This window comes from Poecilia reticulata, chromosome 5, assembly GCF_904066995.2.
Source record: "Poecilia reticulata chromosome 5, P_reticulata-male-v2, whole genome shotgun sequence".
Classification (NCBI taxonomy): domain Eukaryota; kingdom Metazoa; phylum Chordata; class Actinopteri; order Cyprinodontiformes; family Poeciliidae; genus Poecilia; species Poecilia reticulata.
Window position 1 is genome coordinate 17578681 of NC_088834.1, and position 24264 is coordinate 17602944.

At 39.4% G+C, this 24264-nt stretch overlaps 3 protein-coding genes across 3 annotated transcripts in view; all 3 read right to left on the reverse strand.

Annotated features, from left to right (window-relative positions):
* Nucleotides 1–1751: 1751 nt before the first annotated feature.
* Nucleotides 1752–5914, reverse strand: gpr61l (G protein-coupled receptor 61-like). The gene is made up of 2 exons (XM_008409853.3): nt 5852–5914; nt 1752–4582 (listed from the first exon to the last, which is right to left on the reverse strand). The coding sequence occupies exon 2, from the start codon at nt 4528–4530 to the stop codon at nt 3259–3261; it is 1272 nt and encodes a 423-aa protein (XP_008408075.1). The 5' UTR covers nt 4531–4582; nt 5852–5914; the 3' UTR covers nt 1752–3258.
* Nucleotides 5904–13694, reverse strand: parp3 (poly (ADP-ribose) polymerase family, member 3). The gene is made up of 11 exons (XM_008409854.3): nt 12608–13694; nt 12137–12323; nt 11928–12053; nt 10955–11134; nt 10709–10838; nt 10142–10365; nt 9900–10055; nt 9728–9814; nt 9473–9650; nt 9239–9382; nt 5904–8078 (listed from the first exon to the last, which is right to left on the reverse strand). The coding sequence occupies exons 2-11, from the start codon at nt 12305–12307 to the stop codon at nt 7906–7908; spliced, it is 1569 nt and encodes a 522-aa protein (XP_008408076.1). The 5' UTR covers nt 12308–12323; nt 12608–13694; the 3' UTR covers nt 5904–7905.
* Nucleotides 13695–14493: 799 nt separating this feature from the next.
* grm2a (glutamate receptor, metabotropic 2a) overlaps nt 14494–24264 on the reverse strand; it is a 47661-nt gene continuing 37890 nt past the window's right edge. The window contains exons 4-6 of the mRNA XM_008409855.3: nt 22686–23749; nt 15983–16160; nt 14494–14957 (exon numbers count right to left, since the gene is read on the reverse strand). Coding sequence (XP_008408077.1) covers nt 14884–14957; nt 15983–16160; nt 22686–23749 — 1316 coding nt within the window. The 3' untranslated portion in view covers nt 14494–14883. The remainder of the gene's footprint in view (nt 14958–15982; nt 16161–22685; nt 23750–24264) is intronic.

Consider the following 24264-nt stretch of genomic DNA (forward strand, 5'->3'; position numbering starts at 1 on the left):
CTAGGGAGAGAACTAAAACATGCAGGATGCCGGCCCTCGAGGACCGACTTTGGACATCCCTGGTTTAGCCTGTTGACACAAAAAGAGAAAATCAAGTCTTTCCAGTTGTTTCCCTGAGGCTGTGGAGGAAAGTGTGGTGCTTCGTTGAATTACTATAACAAAATACATCTGTTTAAGCCCCATTTGCCTAGGATTTACTCTAGTAGTATTAAGTCTTTATATTGTTGCACAGCAATGAAGTCGGTTGTGCTTTTGTCTATGTCTATGAAAAGCACTTTATGAGCAAAACCTCCATCCATCCATCCATCCATCCATCCATCCATCCATCCATCCATCCATCCATCCATCCATCCATCCATCCATCCATCCATCCATCCATCCATCCATCCATCCATCCATCCATCCATCCATCCATCCATTTCATTTACACCCTTGCTTGCCCCTTAGTGTGGTCGGGAGGGTTGCTGGTGCCTAGCAAATGTTCCAGGCGAGAGGCGGGGTACACCCTAGACAGGTCGCCAGTCTGTCGCAGGGCAACACAGAGACACACAGGATGAACAACCATGCACACACACTCATACCTAGGGGCAATTTGGACTTGGCCTGGACTCTCAGGGAAACCGGAGAAATCCCACGCATGCACAGGGAGAACATGCAAACTCCAAGCAGAAAGACTGGGGATCGAGCCCAGAACCTTCTTGCTGCAAGGCAACAGCTCTACCAACTGCAGCCATGAGCAAAACCTTCACTCATTAATTTACTTTGAAAAATTGTAATAGTCTGCGACAGACTGGCGATCTGTCCAGGGTGACCCCGCCTCTCGCCCGGAACGTTAGCTGGAGATAGGCACCGGCAACCCTCCCGACCCCACTGAGGGACAAGGGTGTCAAGAAAATGGATGGATGGATGGAAATTCTAATAGTCTGTGAACATGTGGGTGGAGAAGACAGAAGAATTCACACAAACTTTCACTGATGTTAATGTTTGAGCTCTGCATTAGAGTGCACACAGATTGAGTGAATCATTACCCTGTGAATATTATTTTAAATAAAAAAAATTACTGAAAAATATGTGTTTGGTTGAAAACCTAATGTTTTAATCACACCTACAGTTATGTAAGGGTGCGTATTCCTAAGTAACACTCGTGCTGCAGAATGATGTTTGCTTATATTTGCTGTAACCACCCTATTCTGTCTCGAACGAGGGCTAATACAAACAGCGAAGGCCATAAAATAGCACTTTGTTACCTCTCTTTGGTGCATTATCAATGCACCAGTAATGATTTTCACTGCAGGTTTCCTATCTCTTCCTTCCCATATCCATGTCCAAATTACATTGGTCCATATTCACGGGACATGTGAGCCATCTTTGCTCACATGTAAATGAGTTTTATCGGACTCGGTCTGTATTTGAGCAAACTTGGATCAAAAGGTTATCCAAGGGGTCATTTTGTTGCTATGTGAGTCCATTTTATTTTATATGGCAACAGAAAGAGGAGACATCGAAACCTAATATTTGTTTTAAGTAGGAAGTCTGAGGTGTTATCCCTACCTTCTCTCCCTAAACAGGAATAAGAATAATTATGAAATATACAACAAGGAGGATATAATCAAGACTTTTCAAACCCCATCTACTACTTGAATATTGTTTCTTTTGTATAAATATTACCGACGATACAAGAAATTCAATAGTGTCATTATGGTGGCAATGTTAAGTCAGATGGGACACAATCATGCATTTTTGAAACTAAATTACCCATCAGACAATGTTTTTATTTATTGCAGTTAATTCCAAAATGTACATCTTTACCAAAGCTTTTCTATAATCTCAATTAAAATAAGACCAGTTTTGAAATGTATGTCAGATATCAAAAAGGGAAAGTTGCAGTAAACAGTTTTAGACAAAAGTTTACACACATTCATCTTGGTCATTAATGCCTTGACAGGTTTGTGCTTTTAACCATTTAAACAAGTTGTTTTTTTTTTTGTTTTTTTTTTTACAATCTGAAATGCTTAAAATATTTCAGAGATTTTTACAAAATCAGAATTGAAAATATAGCTTGAAATTAACAGTGGATTTTCCACCAATTTGGACAGGGTGAAAATAAGATGAACAGGCACAAATATATATAAAAATATAATATTTGGTAAAAATTTCCTTTGCTAGTGGCTGCAAAGACACACTTTTTTGTAGCCATTAACAAGCTTGAGGTATTTTTCTGGCTGGGTTTTTGTTCCCTCTTTTTGGTTAATTTAGATTAATGGGTTTTCTGGCAAAGAGACATTTTACAAAGCAAGGTTAAACAAGGTTTAGCTTGGGTTAATTTCAGCTGATTAATGTTAGCCTTGCTTTATCCATTCCAATGTTTTGATGTTTGTTTTGGGCCTTTGTCTTGTCAGGACACACAAATGTGCTCCCGTTTCAATAATCTGATCCAAAGTACCACCCTTAGTTCAAAGAAAGGGATTGTTGTAAAGCAAACCAGAACTCTAGTCGTCATAAAATGGAGGCTTCTGGGACTTCAGTGTCAAAATCCACAGCAAAAGCAGTTTTAAATTACCACTGACCAATAGAGTGATAAACAAAGAGGAAATGACTGAAGTCTGCAGCTGTCCACACGGGAAGTCAAATGCTTTGTGTGAAAACCTTTCACCGTCACAGGAGCCTTAACTTCCCCTGTTTCGCCACAGTGACCACAATGCTTGGAGAAGTCAAGGTGAGGGTTTATGTAGCTCATGATTAAAAGACAAGCGTGTGATAACCAGTTTAAAATAAATCTGTACCATCAAAATTACACAAGAAGTTTGTTGATAGCTAAAAAAAGGTGCAACTTCCCTCTGTCAGAACTTATTGAAGTAAATCATAGAAACTGTTTGTATATTTCGACGCTGAAAAAAGAAAACTGTAGGAAACAACCAAAAAGAAAAAGACTCGACCATGATGAGTACATGTAAACCTTTGACTGAAACTGCATATATTTTGGTGTTACCATAGCCATCTTTATTTTTGTTGTTTTTTGTTTTTTTTTTTTACAAAAAAAGTAAACAATAGAAATAATCAAGTTAGTAAAGAGCATAAATATAAGAACATCTAATACAACAAAGTAATGTAAGAAATAAACAGCCTATTATCACCTTTTGTTGTTTTGTGTGAACCTAAATATCCAAATGCTGCTGTTGCTGTGGGACAATGAAGGCTTTTTCTATTCTATTAAATAACAGGATAAATAAACATTTATATAATGAGTGTACAGGTAGTCTATGCATGCTCCTCTGGTATTTGTCCTGGAATAATGTTCACCTGGTTTAATGTGGGACTGGAGTTAGAGCAGCTGGAGCGCCTTTCGGGCGTGCTGGTGGTCCTCTGAATGAACTGAAGGAAGTTTTCCTGAAACGAGGCCTCCTGGCTGGACGCTCCGACCTCTGTGGGCTGGTTCAAGCAGCAACGTCGAAACTTCACCAACTCGTCCCTGATTTGTCTGTTTAAGAGGCCGTAGAAGAACGGGTTCACTGCGAAAGAAGAGTAGGCAAGCCAAGTTACGGCCTCCTCCAAGTCCCCCGGGCTCTGCATGGAACCGGTTAGAGACATTTGGACGTGGAAAATGAAGTAGGGCAACCAGCAAACCAAGAACTGGCCCACGATGAACACCAAAGTAATCGCAGCTTTTCCTCCGCTGAAGGCTCTTTCTGGAGACAGTCGTTGAGGCAGAGTGCGGGTGGTGGCGATCATGGTTGTTTGGCTGTTGATGGAGTCAGAGCGGTCCTTCGCAGGGCACTCATTCACCCATGTTGGCACAGCTGGGACTTGCTGCAGAGCTGCTGAGCGAGCAACCTTATACACAGCACAGTAAACACTAAAGATGACCACTACAGGAGCTAAGAAACAAATCACACTGAAGAGCACTCCGAATACTCTCCTCAGGCGGCTGTGGGTAGCATGAAGAGAGCAGTGAGCTGCTGCAATGGAGCTCTGAGGACCGTAAGCCGGCCATCCGAACAGCGTGACCAGAGCTAAGACGAGCGATTTAACCCAGATTAGCACCATCACACCAATCGCAAGGTTGATGGTCATCTTGACTTCGTAACGCATCGGGTGCACAATGTAGAAGTAGCGTTCCAAGCTGATGGCGGTGATGGTGAGGATGGAGAGGCAAATGAGGAAAACATTGAGGAAGATGTAAACCTGGCACTCCAGAACGGTGAACACCACCGTGCCGAAGAACGGAGAGCTGGAAATGATTCCCAGAGGCATCAGGAGGATGGCGCACAGCAGGTCCACTGCGCACAGGTGACACACAAACGCAAACTTTTTCAGGTGAGGAGCGCGAGCTATGGCCACCATCACACCGGTGTTGGCCAGCAGGGCGATGAGGTTAAGCGTCACCATGCAGAACAACCCGAAAAGATCCTTGATCTGTGACTGGGAGCTTGTGACGACGCCGACTTCGGCGGGGACGGTGGGATCGGTGGAGTTGGTGACAGAAGGATCTGTAACAGAGGAGATCATGGACCCCGTCATGTCCGCCATCATTTATTGACTTCCTCCTCCATTTTCAGCTCTGATTTTCTCATGGGTGAAATATCTGTGTTGAAAGAGGGAAACCGATTTTACTTAAAATTGTATTATTAAAGAAAAAAAATGTTTTCAGCCACAACCATTTCATAAACAGATACATGCAATGAATTTTTGAATATGTGTTGATGAGGGTGGTTCCGCAAGTGCTTAAAAAACACTAAGAGGGTATTCAACACACTTTTCATTAGGCTGACATTTTTGTATTAAAATAACTTTTTAATGTTCTGACATTCTGATCCATAAATTCATGTTTCCATTAGGTATCAGCAGAAAACCATAATAATTTACAGAAATAAAGTTTGAAGACATCAACCTGTGTGTAATTAATCTTTATGTGTTTTACTTTGTGAACTGAGTTGCTAACAAATTTTTACTAATATTCTAATTTACTGAATGTGACTGTAGTAACTGAAACAAAACCTATTGAAAAAGTTGACAGATTATCAACATTTTTGATAAATGAGTTGCTTTGTGATCAAACAATTAATCATGTAGTCTATTTGTATTCAACCCCCTTTTCTCCAATACCAAAAATAAAATCATGCGCAATCAATTGGCCTTCATAATTAAAATCTGTGCAATTCAGTTCAGTTTATCAATGTGTTTCAAACATAAGTCAAATTACAAAAATAAGTTTTGTGAGGTTATTTCTTAATAACCTCACAAAACTTATCAGGTTTTAGTATGTGGAAGTAAAAGCATATAATTCATCTGCTCCTTTGGACTATATCACTTACTTAGCTCATTTAAATCTCAATTAAAACATAAACTCTGCAACCCCAAATCTCCAATTTCATTATTATACAGTATAGATTTGTAATTCTAAAAACCAGTATTTGAATCCCATGTGACAGAAACGTACAAAGAGCAAACCTCACTACAACCCATCCATGTTTTTCTTTAACTTCATTTATGTTTTCGGCTTTGTTTCAAGCTCACATACAAACTGAGCCACAGATCCACACAACAAATACACAAGTAACCTGTTATTGTATGAACAAATAATTTTAAAAAAAAATTGTGTTATTGGACTGCATTAAGAACTGTCATTTCTGTAAAATAGTGAAAAATACTTTTACAAAGCACTGCCCGTTTGTGGGGAAACGCTGAGCTTTGCTTTTCTGTGTTATCCTTTCAGTGGCATCCTTATTTCTTTAGGTGAACTTGCAGTGAAATAAAAATGTCAATAATTTTCAGAAGATGGGTATTATGATGCTTTAATGTTTTTTTTAGAAGAGTAATAAGAAAAAACAATATTTTGGTAAAACTGACTTACCCCTGGTTCACTCTCAGTTTGTTGTTTAAACCTGTTGCTTTGAGTTCAAGGATTTACTTTTTTACAAAAGTAAACAAAATAGATGCTTTATCTCATTTCTTAATCAAAAGTATATAAATCATATATCCATCTTTCTTTAAAAAAATGTAAAACTTTCTAAAGTTTGGCTTTTCCATAGACAGGCACTGGAACTGCATTACAATTTATATCACAAAGAAAAATATAAAAATAAAATCCCATGACGGGCTTGGTGGTAAATTATTCTCCTCTTTCCTCGCCCCTCCTCTGTCCTGTCCTGTGCTGTGTACGGCAGTGACTGTCACACATTGTTTTGTGTAATGGTGCATGCTGAAGTTTTTTTTTCCTCTTTTGCCATCAGACACACACGCCACTGTCTCCCCACCAGCCGTCCCTGGGTCCTAACTCCTCCATCTTCTCAGTAACACCATAGATCCACTCTGTATAATTTCAAAAGTCCGTTTTGTTATCAAAACTTGAGAGATTTACCATAAAAGCATCAACAGCTATTCAACTTTTTCGCATTTTGTCAAGTAACTTCCAGAAGACTCTGGGTATTTTGTCAGGGCTGCAACACAAAGTAGTGTGTTAATGTGAAGTGAAAGAAAAAAATAAGCAGCATTTTAAAACTTTCTACAAATAAAAATCTGTGTGGGGTACTTTAATATCCCTTAATGAAATTCATTTTTACAAATAACGTGTGTGTAATTTAATGTCAATATAAAGCTCCTGACCTCAAGGGTTTGCTCAGGAACAGTAGAGATCAAACATCAACATGAAGACCAAGCAGACACGGAGTTATGTTACATATTAATTGTTCAGTCGATGAAGTGAAAATGTTCTACTAAGCCCACAAAGACACAAAAGTCCATATAAACTGACCTAGGAGAGCATTAATCAGAGGTCACTGGCATTTCTTAAAGCTCTACTCATGATTAGTCCCGCACTCCACAAATCTGACCTTTGTAGACGAGTTTCACAGCGAAAGCTGCATGAACTCGTTTTCATTTCACCCCACACCATGCAGGGGCCGCAGAAAACGTGGAAGAAAAAGTTCTGGCCAGATAACAACTTTACAGAGCAACTTGGAAAGATAAGCTGTTAAGAGTTTGCAAATGACTCAGAGTGGAAGTTTCCTTGAGAAAACAAAGGTATGATGAGCAGTAATGTATAAAAAAAGAAATACACATTCATGACATGTATGCTTAAATGCAGGCAAGTTCTGCATTTTAATTTATTGAACCCTTCAAGGAGTTTGTCAGTGCAAAATAAACAGTTTGTTGGTCAGCAGGTTGCAGCATTTTGACAGTCTAAAACCTCAATTATGTAAATATGTTAGTCATTTGCATATGACATCACTTTTGATTACCTCCACAGTCTTTTTTACTGGTTTAAGAAACAGTTTGTTATTATGAACCACAGGATAAGCTTCCCACTACTTCTGTAAACACAAATGTACATTTCCTTTGATCCTGATCCTGATATACTTTTGTTATTCAAAATATGGAGGTGAAAATCCATACTGGAAATGATGTTTAAATAACGAAAATGTATATTTTTAGAGACCATTTTGTCAACCCCTTTCGCAATCTCAAAGTGTTCCAAACAAAACCTTCGTTGTTTTTTCTCCTCTTGTCAGTTACTTACAGCAAGGCAGATATTGCACATAGCTACATCTACTCTGCTTTCAGAGCAAAATAATAATAATTTTCCAAAGGCTAAGCATGTACCTTCTTGGGTTAAGTTGGGGGATATCCTTCAAATCCCCTAGAGTGCAAATAAACCCTTTCAAGATGTAAGCATAGTCAACTCTAAGTTACCAACACATTAAAGCAAACACCTTCTATGCAGTACAGAGTAATATATTATTACTGTCATTAAGATTATCATCATTTAATGTGCAAAGCCAAAGTACATTCTATGGGTCATGCATACAATTATAAGGCACAAACAGAAAGAAGCGCTTATGCAACATGGTAGGATTAGCTATGCTCTGATGACCTGCACAGCCTCGTTTCCTTGTTAAACTGAAACTGTTAACGCATTTCTATCTCAAGCAGGAAGCGAAGGCGACACTGGCTCTCCTTGTAGATCAGGTATTCACTGTTGCTGAAGCTGCTGTTCTTGTATTGGGGCTGTTCGACGGCTTTTCCCTGAGGAACAGTAACCTGCTTGTCCTCCAGAGTGATGACGGTGTCCTGAGACGGGTCTGCAAACAGAACGGACACAACCACATCGGCCCTCTTAAAGCGCTGGAGTGCAGAAAGAAAACTCAAATTTGATCTTCCACTGCTTTTTTATTACTTAGAAAAAGCAATTATGAAGTAAAAATGCATTATCCCACAGTGCATTCCTGACTGTCTTGATGCTGGATGCGTTTATGACGCTTTAGATGACCAGTAGGTTGTTTCACTGCCTGATGATAAATGCAGTCCAATAAATATAAAACATTCCTACGTTGGATACTTTCTCAGTCAGGAAAGTTTTTGAACTTGCCTATTATTTTTTAAAGTTGTAACTTTAAGTGATGATTCTGTGCAGCTAAAATAGAGGTCTGCCCTTTTATTCCTTAGACGATTACATGTGGTTACTTACCTTGAGGATACATTTGAATAACAAAAAATAATTCCAACATTTGTTTGGCTAGCAACCAATTCATGGTCGCATGTTGCTAAATTCAATCCCTGATTGGCTGATGGGGCTTGATTCTGTTTTTCTGTCCTGAGAGCAGGAAGATGAGTGAGACAAAAACTCCGAGATTAAAATGCTACGTCGACCCCATCAACACCAGGTCTGTTCAGTCCCATCATGTTTGGCTGCATATTTGTTTTTGTGCAAAATATACTTCACATTTCTGTTTAATTTTTCTTAGAGTTTGTTAAAGAAAAAACTTTTTTTAACTCCAAAATAGAAATTGAAAAAAAAAAAGGTTAAGACATTTATTCAATGTAATCATTATAGTCTTGAATGGTCATTCACATGTATGGAGTAGATCACAGATAAAAAAAATTATATACTCCTTTGTTATGTGTAATTAATTAATATCTTCAAATATCTTCATCCATTATTTACATTCTCCAATAAAATCAAACCCAGTAAGGAGAAGAGAAACTTCAATTGTTTTTTTGTTTTTTTCAAAAAAACAGGCGAGACTGATCAACTTTATTAATGACTGACAAATTCTTGATATATTAATTTAACTTAAAGAAGCCCTCAATTCTGCTACCGTGTTGTTTTGTGAATACTGGAATAAGAGCAAGAAGATCTTTCATATGCCAAAGATTAAAAGCATAACTTCCAACACCAAGAGACCTTAAGAGGAAGGTCATTTGTAAATGTGCAGTATGTTACTGTACCAAAGCATCTTACCTGGTTCCATGAGGCCTCGTGCTACCACACTGTGATAACCGGCAGGAGCCTTCTTCAAGCTACAGTCATCTCTGGTGATGGTGAACTCCTTGCCAAGAGCTACCTCACTGAGAAACATCACTCCAGTGTTGTTTGAGGGACGCACTAGCAATGAGTGAAATGCATTTCAGGTAAATAACAATACTATGATCTCAAAAGAATTCAAAGAAATCGCTTTCTTAGGAGATTTCTTACCATAACCTAAAGATTTTTCGTTTTCAGAGGCAAAATAGATCCCGCTGCCAACACGGCCCCCCGAATGGGGCATGATCCTGAGACCGCTCTTCAGGATAGCTGCCACCACCGCTATGTTTGTCCCGTGCCACAGCAGGCGGCGGTTCTCGAGACTCTCATTCTCACTGAAGCGTTCTCCCTGAAAGTTACAATGTGTTGGATGAAAGACTTTTGGACTCCTTCACTATAAGTGCAAAACAGGCAGAAGTGCCTCACCTCTTTCTCTCGGTCCACTTCCCAAACATTTACTATCTTTGGCTTGCTATACATACTCGTAGTTGACTTCATGTATTTCTCGATTACCTTCGAATGCAAAAGGCATGAAATACTTCAGTAATTGGAACATGACAATTATTTTAGCAGTCAATAATAATTTGGGACACAATACCTTATACATTTCTGTATTTTTGGCCAGCAAGGAGAGCTTGCATTTCAGAGACATGTAGTCTTGGTCGATAGGATGAGGAACCGTCTCCACCATCTCATCCTGAGCCTTCTCTGTTTCTGACTTCAGAGTCTGGGCCAGCTCAATGTCCGCCAGCACCTGAACAACGACATTGAAACGGACATCAGAGCTGACAGAACGTTATGTAAAAAAAGACAAGAAATCACTCTAAATGAAAGTCTTACCATAAGCATCTCCTTCTTCTGTTCAACAATCTCTTTGGTGTCAATGGCTGGCGGTCTGCTCCTGCCAAAGTTGTGGGGAATTGTGGTGAAGAACTTTGATGAGAGTTCTTCAAGGCGTCCTCTTCCACCTTTTTGGCTCATAGCAGCTTCGATCTCCTCCAAAACTTCAAAGCCTTTTGCTATTTGGCCCTTACTGAGTTTACCCAAAGGCATCTTCTTGATGTCTGTAAAAATAAAAACCATGTACACACACACCACTGGTCAAATCAGGGGTTTTAATATCTTTATTGTGCTAATAAACACATGCCCACAAAAAAACAGAACTATTTTGAAAAGAGTAAAAACAATGATCAGACCTACATTTTAGTATGCAAAGATAAGAAGTAGTCATGGTGAACCTTTGTTTCCAACAGTGGTTAATCATTTGCATGTTGTAACCTGATCATGTAGATCTTAACCACACTTTGAAGCCAAACTTTCACGCATGTAGCACAACAGTGTTTTAATCTACCCAAAGTTATAGGAAGCAGTTAGTTTAAAATGGTTGGTTAAGTGAGACACACCCACCTAAATTCATGCATTTCATTGCCTCCTTGAACATGTCGTTGCTGAAAATGAGCTTAATAAGATTCTGTGTTGCGCCATCAAGAGTGCATGGGAGGACTTTTTTTGAGACTTTTGCATCAACAGTGTCCACCTGTGGAGCAAAACGTACATCTGAAAATATATCTAAGGATGTAAAAAAAAAAAAAAAAAATTAAACAGCGAGTTACTCAAAGCTTCCTGTTGTTCAGAAATAAACTGTTGCAATACCTTGACCTCAGCGTCCTGCTCTCCGTCCACCTCAATCAGTGTATACTTCCCAGGATGAGAGACAAAGTTCATGCGGTCACTCCAGTTGTTCTTCGTCTTGTCCTTAAACTTCCTCTCAAAGTCCTTCAAGGATGACTCCAGTGTGGCAAATGGAGTCAGTTTAGATTGTCCTACTTCCCCCTGAGGTCAGATTCAGAAAAATGATGAATGTAATAATTAGTAGCGTCGCAGATGGTGAATCTGGATGTCACATCAAACCCACATAAACAAGTTCCAGGAATTAGACAGGAAAAACAGATGACTATGCTAATTGCTACATATTGAGTATTGTAAGCCTGGCAACCTGTCAACATGTCAATCTTAAATTGACTTTTCCAATTGTCATGTTGCCCACTGCTCAGGGAGTTTTTGTTCCTCTAATATAGCTCAAATGCTATCATCAGCCACTGCAGAGGCCAGCTGTAAAATACAGCTGAGGAAAAATGGAATGAATAGCCATGATAAATAACATGGTCTATTCTTCAGGGATAATAGATGAAAAAATAATTATGGCACATTTACATAAATATTAATTAATGTGCCTTGTCTCTACTAAATGAATTAAATCTTAAATTTGGTAAGAATCTGAGTGTTAGGTTTCATGTCCTCTCAACTTCCCGTTATAAAGGAGACATTCCCTTCCACTGTCGCCACATTGCTCAGTAGGAGAGTTCTCCGCAACATCAACGACTGTGTCAATGTCTTGATTTTGTCATCAACTGATTGTACCATGACTAGGGTCAAACTGAACTGCTTGTAACTACCGTAAATCTGAATGTGACAGAATCGTATCAGAATGAATTGGACATAAATCTACTAGAATGCATATGACTTTGATCCGGCAGTAAAATGCCTCGATGACACCAGTTGTTAAACTGGCTTTGTGTAAATAAACTTAGCTGTAATTAATTGAATTATGATGGATGTAACCTACCACTCGTCCCCATCTGTTCCATGAGAAGTATGCGTTTTCTGCTTTTACAACTTGGATCACATAAAACTTGTTGTTGTTGTGTCCTATGTTTGTTTGGTTGAGCATGCAGTCGTAGTCCTCGTGAACCTGTGGGGGCGACATACAAGATTTTCCACAATTACACATTACTCCTGGATAAAATAAATGGACTAATAGTGCTATTTCTCTACCTCTCCGGATGAAACAAGTTGACAGTGCTCATCCACCTTCCTTTTGCCTTTAACCTGTGATCCCGCAGCCAGAAGCGCCTCTTTTGTAGAAGTGAAGGCATCCTTGGGTTCACCTTTCACCTTTTTCCCACCTGCTTTGACGGCTTTAGCGGCTTTTCTCTTCGGGGCCATGCTCAAGCTGCAAAACCTGCACAGAAACTCACTACGCTTATTCCTGGACGTGCTGCCAGGACAAGCAGGAACATGCCTCGACTCGCCCCTTCGCTGGACATCAAAGCTGGCAGGCTTATTTTTCAAGCTATTTACACATTATTTGGGCTATTCGTGTTATTGACCATTCGACAACTGCAATAAGACGTCAACAGCAAGATAAAACATTAGTTTTAACGACTTTTCGACAGCTGCAGCTTCCTCAGTTTAACACGAATGATCATAAAAAGACATGAATCTATTTCAGAAAAAGGAACCTACCTCTTAAAAAAATTATATTAATCGGGGTTAATATTTGTAATATGATAAATGTGAAGTCGGTGAATACTCTCTGCGTGAAAAATAACACTCTTCCTGTTGTTACTCTGATTCAAGGGGATCACCAAAGGAAGAGGTGGGACTTTACTTCGCTCATCTTTCTGCTGTTGGAGTCAGCTTCACCGCGGTCGCCATCTGGCGGTCAAACTCTGAATCGCTTCTAAGAGGTGACTTTCCTGAAAATAATTTTATGGACGGATCAAAACTTTGAAGTTCCTCCCCTTGAAAATAAATACAATGCATGTGCTGTTCAATTTCCTTCCCCCAGTTTTGTTAATCAGTCTGTTGCAACACTCTCACCACTATCTTATCATGTCTATCTTATTCAGTGAATTAAGGGCAGAAGTAAATGTTGTTTGAACAATGAAGAAAACTTAACAGATTGAAACACTGTTAGCTTTATGGAAGTGTATCTCGCAAAATTAAGGGGAAAAAAATGAGATAAGCAATTAAAATTTTTAGAAATAAAAATTAAGAGTTCTGTTTGCAGAACGGATGCACTGCAAAACTATGCAAAACACAATTAGAATCTATTTATTTGCAATATTCACATGTAATATTATTTCCCGATGATGCCATCTACATTTTGATTAGCACATTTCCCTACTACAGCAAAACCTTCCCACAGCATGATGCTGCCACAGCTTGGATTGTGTTGTAGGGCTCTAGCTTCCCCATTTTTTCATTATAGTGTTAATGGCTCGTTTTAATTTCAACAGATCACAGGACATGGCTCCAAAAGCTGACTTTTTCTTTCTTGGGGCCGTTTGCAAGCTGTAATTTGGCTTCTTCGTCTGCGAGTGGCCTTTCAGTCAAAATCGTTACTTGATTTCTTTCACTGTGTTCTCTCACCAGCTTCTTCTCAATGTCTTTTTTATTATTATTCTAGGATTGCTACACTTCTTACCAAAACACGTTTGTCTTTGGGATACAGATTCCGTCTCCTTCATGAATGGTGAATGTCTGTACATTCCCAAGCTTTCTGTTTATATTTATTTGCGAGATGAAAACAACAAAATCAGGCATCTGGAAATTGAAATCCGCATTTCATTTCCAAATAGATTCCAGATAGTTTCTCTGATTAATTATTATTATTATTTTATTTTATGATTTCCTGAAACATATCATTTGAGGTGTTGGTTTAAACTTTCAACTTTGATGAAAGTAATTAAAAATGGTCTGTGCCATTATTCTGGCTTTTAATTATTTTTAATAACCCTAACTAATCTAAAACAGAAAACGTTTAGTCTGATTAAAGTCAGACAATGTGAAAATGGTAGTTTCAACTATTGTGCACATCTAGTTTCAAGAGTAGATCACCAAATCATCCTACAGATGTGTATGTACCACTAGAGCACAACACTTGCAAATTAAAATATTTTCTGTTGGATATGAAAAAAATATATATTTTAAATGATATTGTAATTTCTCCATTATGCAAAATTTTAAAATGATTTTCTAGGAAAACCATATTGTTATCGTCTGTTTTCTGATTTACAATAAAAAGATCTTAACACAAGATGGCAGTGTGAAGCAGCGTATCTGGGCTGGCCGTGTTTTCTACAGCATCAGTCTCTTCAGCCCACTGCCACCAACTGGTTTTTCTGGATGGCTTTGTTGGATTTCGATGTCGTATTATCAAATGGTGTTTCTGCATAGCAAAAATAAAATTTTTTTTGAATAATCAAATTGTTAAAAGTGTAACTTAAATGCAATGCTCAAGGTTTGACTTTCTTCTCCTTTCAACTCCTTTTCAAAGATCACTTTCAACCGCCATCACTCTTAAGTGACCAATACAGGGTGGACAAGTCAAACAAACTGCAAACAAATTTCACTATTTATAAAAAACACATTTTATTTACATAAATTGCAAGAAAAGCACAAACTGGTCCACTATATTCTACATTAAAAACGTCTTGAATATATTACATTGAACAGATTTACTATAATTTACTCCATTGTTGCAAGTAGAATCTCCAAAAAACAAGAGCTATAATTTCCTTTATTGGCATCTCCTTCAAAACTGCTACGAGTCAAAGAACAAAATGACATAATTGGGACATTTGTACTCACAGCACTCTGAGGACAACAAAGTCAGGATGGTCGCCTGCGTGACCCCGTCTGTATCTGAGACACCTGATTCAGGACTAGTGATTATATTACTCTGTTTACAAGACTTGGCAAAAAATATATATATATAAATAAACCCAACTTGATCTTCACAAGGAGGACGTTGTGGAGTCCACCACCTCTCGTCCGTTACAAACTGTCGGAACGACATTAGAGGCTGACGCTGCAAAGGCAAAGAAAAAAGATTTAAGATTTTTTGTTACAGAACAATAATTATCCAGATAATGTATGCAGCATTTGATAAATCCCTCTAGTGTTTAGTTTTTTTAAATTTTTTATTTAGATACCAGCCTAAGCTGACTTGCTTTGAATCAGCTAAACAGGTGTTTCTCAGCAGTAATCTGAGAAACTCCCAGAAGGCCCAAAGTTGCTCTGGGTCCGTTACTGTGGACTCAAACGCAAGAATCTGCTTAATCTGGAAAAGTTTTCCAAAATCACACAGGAACATAAATGACAGCAAAAATGGGATCAAAGGTGCTCCAACCAGATGAGATCAAACATGAAGCATCTGGCCTACATTCAGGCTGAATACCTGCCACACTTTCCAGATTTGTATTTATTTTACTGAAAACCATTCTTTCTTTACCTCCTTTTTATGATTATATGCTACTTTGTGTGTGTTTGTCAGAAAATCCCACAGAACTACATGTAAACTTATAATTGTGATGTGACAGGGGTCTGAACACTTTTTCAACAATAACAATCAAGAAAATCACTCGTCTCCCAAACGAGCTGGAAGTTTAGCAACTCAATTAATTTACATTCAGTGGAATATATCACATTAATTAACATTAATATCAAGTTGATTTTCTGAAATTATGTAAAACCAGATAATTATCTCATCAGTGTCCCTCTGGCTTTATTTGTGCTTCGTTTATGTCCCGAACATTTTCTGAAGGAATGAAATGGATTTTTTTTTAAAAACACACTTTCAGTCATTTAGCGCCAACTTTTGCAAGAAAAGTGTAAAAACAACAAACACTTGGCGTAATAACCAGATTATCAGTTTTATGACCCACCTATGACTGCTGTCTCATCTCGTTTAACATCTCTTTGTTTCATTAAATGTATCTTTTTATGATCTTAAGGCTTGGCTTCTTCACGACTCGGAGCGAGTTCTGAAATCCATTCACACCCAGTGGTCCGAATAATTAGATGCTTTTATTATTTATTCTTTTATGACAATACCTTGAGAAAAACTGGAGGCCGGACCGGTGTTGACGCTGAAGCGGGTGGTGGCCACTCGGAGGTTGCAGACATTCTTCTGAGGTTGAAACAAGATGATGTGGATTTTCGGAGCGAAGAGGCAGCCCAGCACCACAGACCCACTGAGACTGACAGAGATGCACATGGTGGTCGTCTGCACCTGCAGGGTGAAAAAGAGATGAAAAGATTCCCTGTTAAACGCCAAAAACTTTGGAGTGTAAATATATTTTTTAAGACATTTTCTGCTTCTTATAAACACTTCTTCCATGCAGTCAAAACGCCCCACGTCAGGAAACCCATGAGTAAACACATCTTTTGAATTTTAGAGTCAAAGAAAGGTGAAACCGAATGACATCCGTGACGCCGCCTGTAATTGCACATCGCGAGTTGTAACGTTTTATTTGTTTGTCAATCAGCAACTTAACCCTCAGTCATTTTTGCCTCACCTTGCTCACCCTGCTGTTTACACTCAGTCTGCTCCATCATTTCCAACCCCTTCACAGCCTTTTTCCTCCCGCCTTAATAAGAGGATACAGCCCAGCATTATAACGGTGTGTGGCAAGCGCGCTGCTATTTCACAAGAACCACAGCAGGTGTTTGTTATCACCCTGAATGTTAATGCTGATATTAAAACGGTGTGAGCACCAAGTGCAGCGCTGTGCACCAACTGTTCTGCCGTGAGGATAAAATCAGGGAAGCAGCAAGTGAACAAAAGCAGTTTTTAACATAACAGCTTCCCTAGATTTATCACATGGTTTCGCGGGATGATTGCAATTATTTACTTAATTCATAGAAGCACAGTTATTGTTAATAGTACAAATACTATGTATTAAATGCTGAAAGTTTTCTATTTTTAATGGATTATGTTGAACATTGTTGAATTAGATTGAAGTGCACTGATGTTGGATTTTAATTGAGCCTCTTTACTTTTCACACAGCGTCCTGTGATTAGGAGTGCCGTGTGCTGGAGCCGAATAAAGAGCCAGTCGGACATTTACATCAAGGGTCCTTCTAGAAACTCGATGTTGGTCTGCATTATCCACTACGAAGCTGGTTTTGATGCATCTTTGGGCTCATCGTCCTGTTGGGTCACATAGCTTAACTTTCAACCATTTGGTGTTAAATTAAGATCAAGTTGAATCATTTGGAGATCACCTATTTACTCAACGCTGTTTGTGCAACGGCCTGATGCCACTAGCAGGAAAACAATCCCTCAGCATGACGCTACCAACCCCATGTTTCACAAATGTTACAGCATTCTGAGATCTGAACGTTTCACCCTAACCACTCTAGACTTACAGCTCAACGTTTTTTTATTTGACTATCAACGTTATTCAGAAAGTTCACACATTAAGTTCTGGCTTAAAGGTTTGAGCAGCGCTTCTTTCTCGGTCAGTACTCTCTCTCGCACCCTGCTTCACCGACGGCAGTACCGCTGGTGTTCCAGCATCGTTCAGCTTATGACCAACTTCAGCCTGTCTGGTTCTTCGGTTTTTCCTAAAGTTTAAAACCCCCTTTACTTGAGGGCCATAGTTTGGATTCGAAGGTTGAAATTTGAATAAAGTTGGGTTTTTGAACAAGACAATGATGCCAAACCTACATCATTTAGTCATCCTAAATGCCCAGGCTTCTGTACAGTAAATGGCCTGTATATATATCATTTACATCTTAAATGGATGAGAGATAATTAGCATGAAACTTGTGCATCCGCATGCTGTTTTTAAAGTTAATTGAAGTTGTATCATCACTCTACATTGGAAAAGAATGGTTGGAATGCATTAAAAGCTGCTGATGACTGTATGTAAACGTCTGACTGTTATTATCACTATTACTGCTGCTGCTGCTTCATGAAACTGTTTAGAAAGGTAGAGATTAAGGAAAAAAACTTGAGGTTCATAGCCTTTATGCATTATTTTCTATTATTTTTGTTTATTATCTTGCTGTAATTCTTCTCTTTTTTGTCAGAAAGCATAGTTTATGTTACACCCACTGTAAAATAATAAATGAAAAAAAATCCTAAATTCAGTTGTATCCCAAGCTAACCCTAACCCTAAGCTTGTTTATTATTTAGCGACCAAAAATTATTTTAAAGGGTGAGTTTGAGAGATGACAAAGGAGGAATGAATTCAAGGTGAATCAGTTTAACTGTTAACCAGCAATTAGTGAACCATCATGCTGACAAGAGAACGGCCTGAAATGGGGTTTTGTGTTACCTCTCTCTGAGCCAACTTTACCTTCTCTTCTCTAGAAACATTCTCTACACACGCTGTTGTTTCAGTCTGAAAGGTTACCTGTGGAGGAAGGTGTTGGTTGGTTTATTTGTCTCAAATTGTTAAATTATTGGTTGGTTTCCCACTTTGGATCCTTGTAAAATCAAATTGCATGTGAAGTAGGAAACCGTGTTTTTTTGTTGTTGCTTTTTTTAAATCAATGGCTGACATTGAGCAAGTTAAGTTTAAACTTGAATAAGATAAGCATACAAAGTGTTTGACTGATCAATCTTTGGTCCAACTGATGAGGAAGAAAATCTTAATGGATTCTTTTCCGGGCTGCACAGTGGTGCAGTTGGTAGAGCTGTTGCCTTGCAGCAAGAAGGTTTTGGGTTTGATTCCCGGCCCCGGTCTTTCTGCATGGAGTTTGCATGTTCTCCCTGTGCATGCGTGGGTTTTCTCCTGGTACTCTGGCTTCCTCCCACAGTCCAAAAACATGACTGTCAGGTTAACTGGCCTGTCTAAATTGTCCCTAGGTGTGAGTGTGTGTGTGCATGGTTGTGTGTCCTGTCTGTCTCTGTGTTGCCCTGCGACAGACTGGCGACCTGTCCAGGGTGGCCCCGCCTCTCGCCCGGAGCGTTAGCTGGAGATAGGCACCAGCACCTCCCGACCCCACTGAGGGACAAGGGTGTACAGAAAATGGATGGATGGATGGATTCTTTTCCATGTCTTTTCTCCGTGTCTGTCTGAGTTACGCAGGAGCCGACATCTTCTTGGAGAGCGCATGCCACAGGTCTGTCAATCCTCTACAGGCAGAATTTGAGAAATTGGAGACCTTGTTGCACCGAGCTGCTAATAAGAGAAATGAAATGCAATTTATTTTTGATTCGTTCTTCAACCAGCAAAGAGACATCAACTCGTAAATAACCGACCTTGTCCAATGAAAACTGCCCAGCTGGTAACTGCACTTTTGTGCTCAAGGTTTCCAACAGGAAAAAAACCTCTCACCGAGCTTACATTTGAAGCTTAATACATCAGTCACAATTTAAATTTGTAGTTATGAATAATGTATATTTATAGCTATGAGGAACTACGAACCAATTATGGATAATTTAAAACAAAATCCAAAATCACTGAGCGACACTTTGACATGTACCGACAGCCATTTAGATAAACAACTTTAAGTTATAATAGAATAACAAAAAACCTCTTACATCATGAAGATTTTTGGATATGATTTTAAAAAATCTTGATGCAAAAAAGTTCCCCTTTTAAATTACTTTGAGAATGATTGCAAATTCTTCTCAAAGTGCTTCTGCTCTTAATGCAGCCGAGGTGCCTGATGATGCAAACTTTAAGCTCAATACTGTATTGCCTCCATGCAGCAGTCATAGAGTGACCTACCTCTGCTCGTAATGTTGCAGCGATAACATTACGATCGCGCACACAGAGTATTTTATAATTCAATTTTAAATCCAACAGCTACCGCTACTTTCATTCTGGGAGACCCCCAGTTTCACCAAGAAACAGAGGAACTCTTCAATATCTTATGTGATCATCAAATGTGCCATTCGTGGCTCTGTAGATTGTATCCAGCATTGTTTACTGTTTCTTGGCTGACTGCAATCTAATCTGTATTTGTTATTCAGCTGAGGTTTTCCACTGGGGTGTGACAACAATCTGGGTAGGGTTGTAAAAAACCAGGAGAGCACTGGTAACGTGTCACCGCCTGTGAAAACTAGAGGCTCTCTGCCAACTCAGTCGCTTCAGTAATTATTCATCGGTCAAAGAGGAGTTTTGCATCCACCTAATGAGTCCATTCAAGCTGTGAATTACGTTGCCTAAAGGGGCCAGAGGAAGGTTTTCCTCTGAGCATCCCTGAAGTCCCAGGATAGAGGGAGCACAGCTGGGACTCAGCACCCCAGTCTTTCACACTCCATTCCACACAGCTACACACAGGGGCACACAGAGACATTCAGTTCCCATTTAGCCTTTGTGGACTTGCCTGCCTTTTTCGTGTTTCTGCAGAGGCAGCTGTGTCAGGAGGCTTCGCCGCCTTTTCCTCTCTCCTGTTTCTCTTTCATTGCGTGCTGGTGAGATCCCAGAGGGATAATCTCTCACAACTAAGGACAGGACTTCTACCAATTCAGTTTCTCTCTCTGTGCCTGCAGATAGCCGTCACCCATTCAGCAACACATTTATGCATTTATCAATTTATCTGTTTGTGTGTGTCTGTGCCTAAAAAAGAATATCTGAGCACTGGTTAAACCATGAATTCAGAGTCAGATATGACTCAAAAGCTAAACATTGTTTCAGGTGACACATTAACAAAAACATTCTAGTATGGACCAGCATATTATAGAGGAAAGGTCAGAATATTTTAAGTAAGGTTAATAGCTTATACCATATCTGCAATAGGTAACTCTTGACTTTCTCTTTAATTATCATGTTTCCAAATTAGGCAGTGCAGGAGACTGACAATTTGTACAGAAACACTTTTTTAATGACCCTTTAACCTGTTGCCAGGTTTCCTTTCTGTTGTTATTGTCAGATAAGACTATTAACTATCACATTACCATCAGCGTGTGAATGTGTGGGTGAATGGCTGAATGTAGTGTGAAGCATTTTGGAGTCTCTTGGACTAGATAAAGGGCCAAAGAACTACAAGCCATTTACTATTTGTAGAAGGCCACCAACAATCTTCCTATGCAAAACACATACGCTTGTGTTACCGTTTGTCCATCCAAAGTGTTGTACAACATGGAGGGTAAGTTCAGCTCAGAGGGTTTTCAATTCAGCTAAACAGAACAAATTTTATAGTTGGCAAAAGGTTGCTCCAAGTCGGCGAATCTTTCTTTGAAAAACAGATAAAGTGGTGCATAACTTTGAATTTAAATTTTTTTTAAAAAGCCAGCATTGCTACATTTATTTTATCTCACATAGAGTTGAGTTTTAGTGCTTGAAGTGTCATCTTTAAAATTCGAAGGGGCACAACTAAGCAGCATGTTTTATTTTGTAAATAGTTGGAATTATAATGGCTCAGTCATAGTGAAGCTCTAATCTGATTGAATTTGCTATTTCCCTAAGAGGCTGTGGGTGTTTGGGCATTTGACATATCCTCCATTTACAGTATATTGCATACATGTTTTAATAGGATCCTGTATCGTTTGGGAATTTGAAGCCTGTTAATTAAGAGTATTATTGTGGAGCTAATTGGTGCGTTTTGTATCCTGTTTGTTCGGTTTTCTCCTTTCTGGGTCTCTGAGTTCAACACACTTCACCACAATCCCCAGTCAAGACCTTCTGAGCAGACTGGCTTTAAGCAAGCACTGCACCGATGCATAGAAAATACAATTTCCAGCACAGAGGATGTCATTATATACAGGGATGTATTCCACTCAGATTTTAACCCTCCTCTTATGTTCGTTTCTGAGGTACAGCAATAATGTTCGTGGGTCAATTTGACCCGTGCAGTGTTTAATCATGCAATAGTGTCAGAAACCAAAAAAATAATAATAATCCTCCAAAACATTTTTGTATCTGATTATTAACTCCAATGCTAACAATTTAAATAAATATTTGTGCAACTATGTTTTTTTTTTTTCTCACAAATGAAGGATCAATGACGACAATTTACTGATTTACTCATTTAGACAGAAAAAAATGTTATGTCCACTAAAGAAACCTAGACAGAAAAAACAATAATTATCCTTGAAATGGATCTTTTGTAAAAAAAAAAATTATATTACATTTTGATTCTTTTTTTTCAATGGGTGATATTTATAATTGAACTTGAGACACATATTCTGTTCAGCTTCAAATTGACCCGCTGATTAAAATCAAGGCGAGTGAGTCATGCAGAGAGTATTTATGTTTCTCCACTTCCGCTGAGTGTCCACTCAGTGTGGGTGGAGTTTGAAAAGGTTCCCGTCAAAAGTTGTATGAACACCTGCTTTCTCACAGTTTCCTAGTGAAGTAAAGAGAATGGTGAGAAAGTGGGCTTGTGTGTGTGCATGTGTACTTGTATGTGCGTGTATGTGTGTGTGCATGTGCGTGTGTGTGTGTGTGTGGTGAAATATGGTTCATAGTTGCAAGGAAATAAATAGAATTGGACATTTTTTGACCCTTTTCAACCTTCAAATTGACCCTAACAGTATCTATGTAGTATGTAAATGCGGGGGGGCTACAAATGTGTAAAATGAATAAATTCTCAATTTACATGTAGCGTGCACTTATTAAGAAAAATAGAAAAAGTTTCAAGCAGAAAAAATACTTCCACCTATTTTTAAAAAAAAAAGTTAAACTTTAACGCAGGTCAATTTGACCCGCAACATAGCAGGAGGGTTAAGAGCCCTAAACCATCTGAACAAATAATTTAAATGGTAACCGCAGCACATGCTGAATGCAATGCAAAAAATATGTTATCTTAGAAGAAGGAGACCGAGCGAATGCTCATATGACCTAGTTTAACTTACCCTGTAGTCGCTGGCAGTGACATAGAAAATGGGTTGAAAGGCCAGCCAGATGATGCAGGTGGTGTACATGGTGAACCCAATGAACTTGGCCTCGTTGAAGTTTTCCGGGCATTTTCGGGTCTTGAAGGCGTAGACTGTGCAGAGGATGATGAGTACGCAGTTGTAGGTGAGCGACACGAGCATGCTGGAGTCTTTGCTGTTGCACTTAAGAGTAACTATGTCTCTCTTCTCCGGGCTCACTTCTTTCCTCACACCTGGGGCCTCCACCAACATCCACACCACCACCACCACCAGCTGGCAGGAGATCAGAGCGCCACATATGGCAACCTGGGAGGCTGGGCTGATAAAGCGAGGCCTCTGGGCGCCGTCCTTCACTCCGCTGAAAATCCGAGCAATGCGATTGGTCTTGGTGAGGAGCGCTGAGTAGCACACAGCAAATGAGGTGCCTAAGCCTAACCGGCGCAGCGTGCATACTGCTGTGGAAGGCTTGGCAATGTAGATGAACGTCATGCTGTAGCACATCAGCACTCCCAGCAGAAGGATGTAGGTGAGCTCACGTCCACTGGCCTTTACCACAGGTGTCTCATTGTTTTTAAGAAAGAGCCCAATGACAAATAGTGTACTCATCATCCCCAGACAGGAAATAGTGACAGGTCCAATGGCCCAGGCGTCTTCCCACCGAATGTACTCCTCAGGTAGGTCGTAACAGCCTGTGAGATTGGCCAGAGGCCACTCTCCGAAGCTGCAGTCAGCACAGGTGAACTCGTCCTGAAGGTATTGGTACGGCTGGCAGGGGATACATATCCAGCAGCACACGTCCCCAGGCTGCATGCTTTTTATCTCATTCTTCCTGCAGGGGTCGCTACACTGGGATGTTGGCACGACGTGGCCAGACCAGGGAATCAGGCTGGTGTTTAAGGTCAGGCTCTGAGCCCAGTAGCCAACGCTGCGGTAGACGTAGCGCCCGCCCTCTTTATGGTAGTGGAAAATGTTGTAGCGCCCAACGCTGTCTCCAAAGGCATCGAAACGAATTACATTCTCTGTGTCGGGGGGACGAAAGGGCGCTGAAAGGAGAGAGGAGAGAGGATGGACAGAAAGTGTTAGGCTGTTGCACAAAGACTAACAAGCAGAGCACAAACACAAACCAGGAGTCAGTCACAAAGAATACCTAATTTAAAGAAGTTTAGGACACATTGTAGAGCATGTACCATTTCTAATAAGAATTTGTCATCATTTAAATGTAGCATAGCTCCTCACTGGGACAGAACATATTGTAGGAGCTCTCACATATGTCAATGTACTGTTAATCTACAGCAGACAAGGTTTCTTTGTCAGTTTTGGAATACCTTTTAAAATATACAACATTCTTATTTATATAAGCTATAGTTATACTGACAACTGCTTCATAACTATATGATTTATTTTCTTTTGTTTTTCTCTGACTTGGCTAGAAGCAAGTCACATCATATTTGATAATATTGATAGAGCAAATGTGTTTATGCTCAGTTTTTTCTTCACAAACACATAATTTATTGTCCAACTAAAGTTCTGTCTGCAGATGTATCCAGGCAAACCTCCT